General features: G+C 36.4%; 1 protein-coding gene across 3 annotated transcripts in view; it reads left to right on the plus strand.

The window, feature by feature from the left end:
* Positions 1 to 561: 561 nt before the first annotated feature.
* The window catches only part of LOC103132205 (E3 ubiquitin-protein ligase TRIM37-like), a 7,939-nt gene continuing 1,142 nt past the window's right edge, over positions 562 to 7,358 (plus strand). Inside the window, exons 1-8 of one of the 3 annotated variants that reach the window (XM_016667221.1) lie at positions 588 to 649; positions 790 to 826; positions 2,085 to 2,176; positions 2,310 to 2,411; positions 2,930 to 2,970; positions 3,241 to 3,357; positions 3,921 to 4,008; positions 4,311 to 5,483. In XM_016667221.1, coding sequence (XP_016522707.1) covers positions 2,156 to 2,176; positions 2,310 to 2,411; positions 2,930 to 2,970; positions 3,241 to 3,357; positions 3,921 to 4,008; positions 4,311 to 4,466 — 525 coding nt within the window. In that variant the 5' untranslated portion in view covers positions 588 to 649; positions 790 to 826; positions 2,085 to 2,155 and the 3' untranslated portion in view covers positions 4,467 to 5,483. Of the gene's footprint in view, positions 827 to 2,084; positions 2,177 to 2,309; positions 2,412 to 2,929; positions 2,971 to 3,240; positions 3,358 to 3,920; positions 4,009 to 4,310; positions 5,484 to 7,358 lie in introns of those variants that run through there. The other 2 variants (XM_007543972.2, XM_016667220.1) reach the window with 2 other exon arrangements.

Genomic DNA, 7,358 nt, shown 5'->3' on the forward strand with positions numbered 1-7,358 from the left:
ATATATTCAGAAACATTCTCCAACTGGATGACTTAGAGTAAAAAGACAAAGGGTGTATTCATGATTGATGGTTTCAAGTCTTTTTTTATGTTATCTAAGGATTTTTCCACTTAGAAATGTGGATTTAATAAAAATAAAAAAAAGTTTTGTACCTGCTTTTTTTAACATTACCTTTATCCTTTGCAGATTTCTTTTTATATGAGAATGCTATTTGTAGTGCGAGTGTAGTATTTCTTTTTTCTTATGTTGTAAAGTTGTCCTTACTGCAGAGTCTCTTTTCGTTTTGTCTTGTTACCTTTGTGTGAATGTATGGTTTCATTTGGCCTGCTGGTACACCTGAATTTCCCCCACTAAGGGACAATAAAGAATATATTTATATTTTATTCTGTTGTGGATGTTCTTATTTTCAAAAGGTACCTTTGATCTGATAAATGAGTCATAGGAACACATTCTTTTTTAATGATTGTAAGCGCTTTCGGCTTGTTCAACAAAGGCTGTAATGACCCACTGTAACAACAGGGGGCGGTAATGGAACGTAGAGGAGTGGTGACTATGGTGAAAATCCACAGAAGAAGCTGATCGCTAGGGGACAGTGCAAACAGCTACATCTTCAGTTTGGCCCAGAATGTGGCCTTTTCAATAATACGCTGTGAGACGACGTTCTTATAAACCTAATCGAGCTTTTTTTTTTTTTTTTTAAGACGCAAATTGTTTTGTTTAACTTGTTCTTTGCAAACTGATGGCGATGTTGTAATGTGATGCAGCCACTTGTGACGGTTTGTTGATCAGGTGAAGCAGAGGGAGCCGAGGAGGAGACTCCGAAGAGGTGAGGCAGCCTCCCGCAGAAGGCTGCTACATCATGGCTTCACTGCTCTCTGGGGAGGAGAAAAAAAGCTGTCCTGTTTTTCAGTCAGTCTGGGTTCATTTATCGGGTTTGTGTTTAGTTATAGTATGAGCAGTTCTGATCAGCGACAGCGCTGTTTTTTTTTCTTCTGTTTTCTTTTGACATATTAATGTCTTCTGAGACTGGGCCCATTCATGTATAACATCCAGCTATCCGTTTAAAACTGCTTGTGCCAAAGTAAAACTGTACTTTGTAGATGTGATATTTTGTCATCTGCGCCGTTTTTTAAAATTATGATAATTTTAATAATGATGATAACAATACAAATATATATATATATATATATAGAGAGAGAGAGAGAGAGAGAGATAATATCGCTCGCTGATAAATCAATTAAGAGTCTTGATGCTACTTTCTTTCCTAAGTAACGGGAAAACAGCAATTGACTTAGTTCTTCAACAGTGTTACTATTTGAAGTAGTTTTAACTGTTTTACTTTTCTTCAGTCTTGTGAGGGATTTTCTTTTGCACATGAAGGGCTTGACGCCATCATGTGGGTCACATTTGTCTCTGATACACCATCAGATGACACTTAGGGGTCAAACAGATTTAAGTTGAGTTCAGAGTCAGGACTACATTGGCTCATTGGCTACTGCTCAGCCCTTAAGCTCCTGAATCAGCATTTTCTCCAACATGGTTATCTCCAGGCACTCCAGTTTCTTCCTATAATCCAAAAACAAGACTGTTAGGTTAATTACTCTAAAAAAATGCCTTTAGGTGTGAATGTGTTTTGTCTGTGTTTCTATATTAGATTGGCGAGCTGTCCTGTGACACTAAAAACCGCTCAGAGGGTTCAGAAGATGTGTTGATTGATAGTAGAGTGTGGCTCATTTAAGGAGTTTAAGGACTGAAACAATTAAGTGTGATTAATCGATTATTGAAATAATAGTCAACTAATTTAGTAATCAATTAATCATTAACTAGAGTATACAGACTCAAAAAAGGCAATTTCCTGGAAAAACAACACAGTCAGAGCAGTAAGTAAGCCAAATTTGTGCTAAAATACATACAATTTGCATTTAAGATAAAAAGAAAAACTTTCTTTTTCTGTAAATATGTTCCACCTAGAACTCCTCTAATCTCAGTTCTTTACCTGTTTCAAATTCTTTTGGAAAAAAAAAGTCACATTGATATTGGTTGCAGTAATCATTCATAAAAATCTAATATTATCTTATCTGCAGGTGCTGCATGTTTACTTTATTTCAAACAACTTTTTCAAGTTGCTGAACCTGACAACTTCAAACTGGCTGAAATGGACGAACAAAGTGTTGAGGTGAGTACATATGGACTACAGTTGTACTTATTTAACCCATACAACATGGGCAGGAAGTTTGACTCATGTCTCAGTGATGTTTGTTTAGCCATGTGGGGAGTTTGGTGTTGAACTGTCCTCTGTCTTTTTGCAGAGCATTGCTGAGGTGTTTCGCTGCTTCATCTGCATGGAGAAACTGAGGGATGCACGCCTCTGCCCCCACTGCTCCAAACTCTGCTGCTTCAGCTGCATTCGGGTGGGTGTGGTCAACAAACTGGAACTGACCTGTTTTCTCTGCAAAGCACAGTTCTTTAATCTTTGCTTTGAAGAACAATGTTTATTATAAACCAGAGAAGAACATGGATGAAGTCTGGGAAAATTATTTATAGGTTTCCTCCACAATCTAGAGAAGTCTGGACAAGCTAGATTTTTATAAGAAGAATAAATATAGGAATAGAAAATAAAGTGTTGAAAGATATTTGAATTTCTATCCTTTTTCCCTTTGATGTTATCTTAAACATCCATCCATCCAACATTCCATCTATCCATAAAGCTATCCACCCATCCATTCATCCAACCATCCATCAAGTTCTTGCAGGTTCCATGTCTAAAGCCTTATATTAAATATTCCAGAACAGTGGTTTTGTTAAATCAGATTTTGTCAGATTGTTTTTGTGTTTGTAAGGATCTTAGGCTAACCTTCATATGTTCCTGTAAATCTTATGTTGTATCCTTGTGTTGGTTGTATTTGAGCTGGAATCTCTTGTTTGACAGCGATGGCTGACTGAGCAGAGAGCCCAATGTCCACATTGTCGGTGAGAAGCTTTACACCTTCTTATATCCACACAGATCTTCACTTTCAGCTGTATTTGTCTCAACGAAGTACTGCATTTCTAGCTTAAGATACTGCCTTAGTATTTTTATTAAAAGAAATTTCAAGTTGTACAAAAATCTTACCAAATCTTACCTTGTGTTTAAAGCTTTGAAGGCAGCAACCTGCCTAATTTACACAAGGTTAATGTTATATTTTGTCAGACGTGTCAATTGTGAATCAGTTACAGTTTTAGTGCTTGTTGTTCAAACAGAGCTCCACTGCAGCTGAGGGAACTGGTGAACTGTCGCTGGGCTGAGGAGGTCACTCAGCAGCTGGACACCCTGCAACTCTGCAGTCTCACCAAACATGAGGACAATGACAAAGACAAGTGAGTGTCTCCTAAAACCTTTCACTTTTTTTTGTTTTATAATTTAACCCTGTGGCAGTTTTTAAAGTGGACCTATTATGAAAAATTCACTTTTTAGATGTTTTTATACTTCCATTTGGGGTTTTTAGAAGAAGCCCAAAAAAGTCGCCATGACGTGTTTTTTTCCTACTTATTTTTGACAATAAGTTAAAGTTTTTGGTGTCTGGAAAATGAGTCGTTTCAAAAACCTCTGAATTGTTAAGTCACATTCGACTATAATGATATGCACTGAAAGGCTGCTGGAAAAGAGAAGTGTTGTTGACTTGTCATCCAGAAACCACTTGTTGTATTCTTGTTGGTTGTGCAGGAGGTCATTCTTTTCTGAGATGTAAAGTTGTAGAATTTGAAAATGAGTTGGGGCATGGGCGTGGCCAGCAGCAACTTATTTAGATTTTAAAGGCCCTATAACAGTTTTAAGCTTTAATATATTAGAGAACAGTTGATAAACCCTATCAATTTTTTGAAAACAGAACAAAATTAACAAAAATAAAACAATTATTTCTCTCTTCATCAACACTGAGCAGATGTGAAAACCACCATGAGAAGTTGAGTGTTTTCTGCTGGACCTGTAAGAAATGCATCTGCCACCAGTGTGCCCTCTGGGGAGGAATGGTAATGTTTAGAGCTGTTGTTTTTATGTTTTATATGTTACAGACTGAATCCAAAGTTATAAATAAATCAGAAGAATCACATGCACAGATACTGCTATATTACTCAGTCAACTTTCTCTATAAAATCAATTTTATCTAAAAAAAAGTCAACAAATGGAATACTAAGCAGAAACTATATTCTAGTCAATTATCTGATTATTGACTAGAATAATCAGATAATTATTCTAGTCACATTTTGAATTAATCAGAAAATATTTCTAGAGGTTGAAGCAGCTGAATGATAGATCTCTTTGTTGTCTGCAGCACGGCGGCCACACCTTCAAGCCTTTGGTGGAGATTTATGAACAGCACGTCACCAAGGTGAAGGAGGAAGTGGGAAAACTGCGCCGTCGCCTCATGGAGCTCATTAGTTTGGTGCAGGAAGTGGTGAGGACTCTTTACTTCTTCATCTTGGGGTAGCTGTTTACCTTTTCTGGACAAGCCATATATATATCATCCTAAAAATATTTGCTCTCTTTTTCACCTTGAGTTTGTCACTTTGTCTACATTAATTAAATCTTAAATTTTAACTGCGCTGTATTTTGTGATAAATCAGTAACAACAGTTATTTTGAAGAACAGCTTGCAGCTTTTAAGTAACTAAGTAAGTAAACTTTATTTATATAGCACCTTTCACAGACATAAAAATCACAAAGTGCTTTACAAAAGGAAACACATCAATAATAAAAGAATCTGAAACCAGTTAAGAAAATTAACCAAAAGCCAGTCTGAAGAGATAAGTCTTGAGACTTTTTAAATGCGTCAGATGACTTGGAGCAAAATCGATAGAGGGAGAGCGTTCCAGAGCCTCGGGGCTCCACCTGAAATGCTCTATCATCACGAGTTTTAAAATGAGTTCTGGGAACCGACAGCAGCATCTGATTAGAAGAGCTCAGAGTCCTGGACGGACAGAGAGGCTTCAGAACGTCCAATATATATTTGGACCTTATTATGATGCTGACACATTTAGACTGTATGGATCTAAAGAGATTTTTTTTTAATTGTTAAATTGTTGTTTACAGAATTTTTTAAAATACCAGACTTGGAAAAACTTTTGCAATTTAAATTAAAGTCACAAAGCAGCTATGTTTTTTCCTCTTCAGAGAGTGTCTTTGATGGGAGCATGTTCCTTCTGTCTGTATGTCACCAATAAAATGGTTAAAAACATTCAATATATGAACTGATTTTCCGCAATTGAGCTTATTTGTATAATGTACAGCGTTTTTTTTGTCACCAACTGTGAGTGTAATGTGTTTCGTGTGCTGAGGAGTGATCATAAACGACAGCGAAGATATTTGATGTGAGGCAGGCAGTTCTGTTGCCTCATGGCAGGGGGAGCTCATGATCCCAGACATTGGTTTTGTGACTCCATGTCTGCAGAGTAAGAGGCAACGAGCTAGCCATACAGTAAATAAGTCAAGGGCAGCGATATATTTATTGTTTTCTCTTCCAACGTCAACATGGATGACTACATTTCTACACTACACTATAGTTTTCTATATTGGATTTTCATTTGGAGCAGGAAATAATGACTAAAGGAAGACCAACACAAGAGCTGAAAGGTTTGCTTCAAACTATGAGACAGAAGGGTACCACTCTTTTCAAACTAAGTGGTATAGAAAAGACAGGCTTTGTGGATGTCCAGCTAGAAATTGCCTTTTTTGCTTTCCTTGGCTTCTTTTCTCAGCTTGTGGTCAAGGATAGACTTGGCTTTGGGTGAACTGATAGCTTTGTGCAGAAAGAGTACAGTAAATAAGTCATTATTATTATTGTTATTATTATTATTACTATTATCATTATTATTGCCGCCTTACCTTTACTTATACATGAAGCCCGTGCTCCGCTCATTCAGCACAAATCCCAAATGGTTTTAGTGCGATCTGGCTTTCTATATTAGTGGTCGATCACTCATGATTTGAAAGGCTTCTTAGCGAATTATTTGTCACAAAATCCCATCTGAGTCCACACAGTGCCACAAGTTGAGAAAAGAAGGCAAGGAAAGCAGAAAAGGCAGTTTCTAGTAGGACATCCACAAAGCCTGTCTTTTCTTTACATTTGAAAACAGCGGGTGCCTGTCTATGTCTTAATTTGAAGCAAACCTTTCAGCTCCAATGTTGGTCAATCTTTAGTATTATTTCCTACTTCAGTTGAAAATCCACTTTAGAAAACTTTGTAAGTGTAGAAATGTAGTCATCCATGTTGACATCGGAAGAGAGAAGAAAACAACAAATATATCGCTGCAAATGACTTATTTACTGTGTGGCTAGCTCACTGTCTCTTACTCTGCAGATTCAGAGTCACAAGACCAATGTCTGGGATCATGAGCGCCCCCTGCCACGAGGCAAGAACAGTGCCGGTGTTCTGACTATCTGTCATACCCAAGGGCGTAGGAACAAGTTTATCACTGGGGGGGACACGTATCAGACACCTGAACGATCCGTAAATAGCTTGAGCAAAAATGTCAAACAATTGTCATCAACGCGTTACTCTAATCTGACCCCTTGTAACGAGTAATCTAACATGTTACTATTTACAATCCAATAATCAGATTAAAGTTACATGTCCAAGTTACGTATTTGTACATTTTTTTAGAAAACATATTGTTGCTTTCTTTTACCTTGGGGAGATGGGTGATTCTTTTTTTGCGGCAACATTTCGGCTTCAAGACATTTGAAAAAAAAAGTATTAATGTTTTAAGTTTTAAATATTATGTTACAACACTGACATGTTTAACAATAAGAAATTAATAATGGGCAAGCTCAGGATTGGATAAATTAATAATTACAGGTGTTTTTTTCACCATTGTCTCTGAATGTGTTCCACCCTGTTATGAACATTTACATATAGACCACAAATAGTTAAACATGTAAATTTTGAAAAATAACTTTTTCTTAAAAAGAGTGTGTCCCTTTTACTATATAATATGTTTTATTTTTGAAATTGTAGCACATCATGTAGTTACGAATCATTTATGTCTGTATTGTAAAAAAAAAAATTTTTTTTTTTTACTCATTATTACTGACAGCATAGAAAATATTGGTAATTTTAAAAACTTATACCAATATTTTTATTTATTGGTCTTCAATTCCCAACATGGCACAGAAAAATTTACAGTACTTAATGTTTCTGTAACAATATTTAATAAAAACGTGGAATGGAACATCACATGGTGGATTGTCCCATAACAGGGTGGAAAATCAACGTCTTCAATTCTAAAATCTGACGATTTTCATCATCGGTTGCAGAATTGCCTCTTTCAAGTCAAAGTATAGGCAGAGTATTTGTCCTGGCTCTATTTGGCAAAAACAGGTGA

This window comes from Poecilia formosa, unplaced genomic scaffold (assembly GCF_000485575.1).
Source record: "Poecilia formosa unplaced genomic scaffold, Poecilia_formosa-5.1.2 Scaffold956, whole genome shotgun sequence".
Taxonomy (NCBI): domain Eukaryota; kingdom Metazoa; phylum Chordata; class Actinopteri; order Cyprinodontiformes; family Poeciliidae; genus Poecilia; species Poecilia formosa.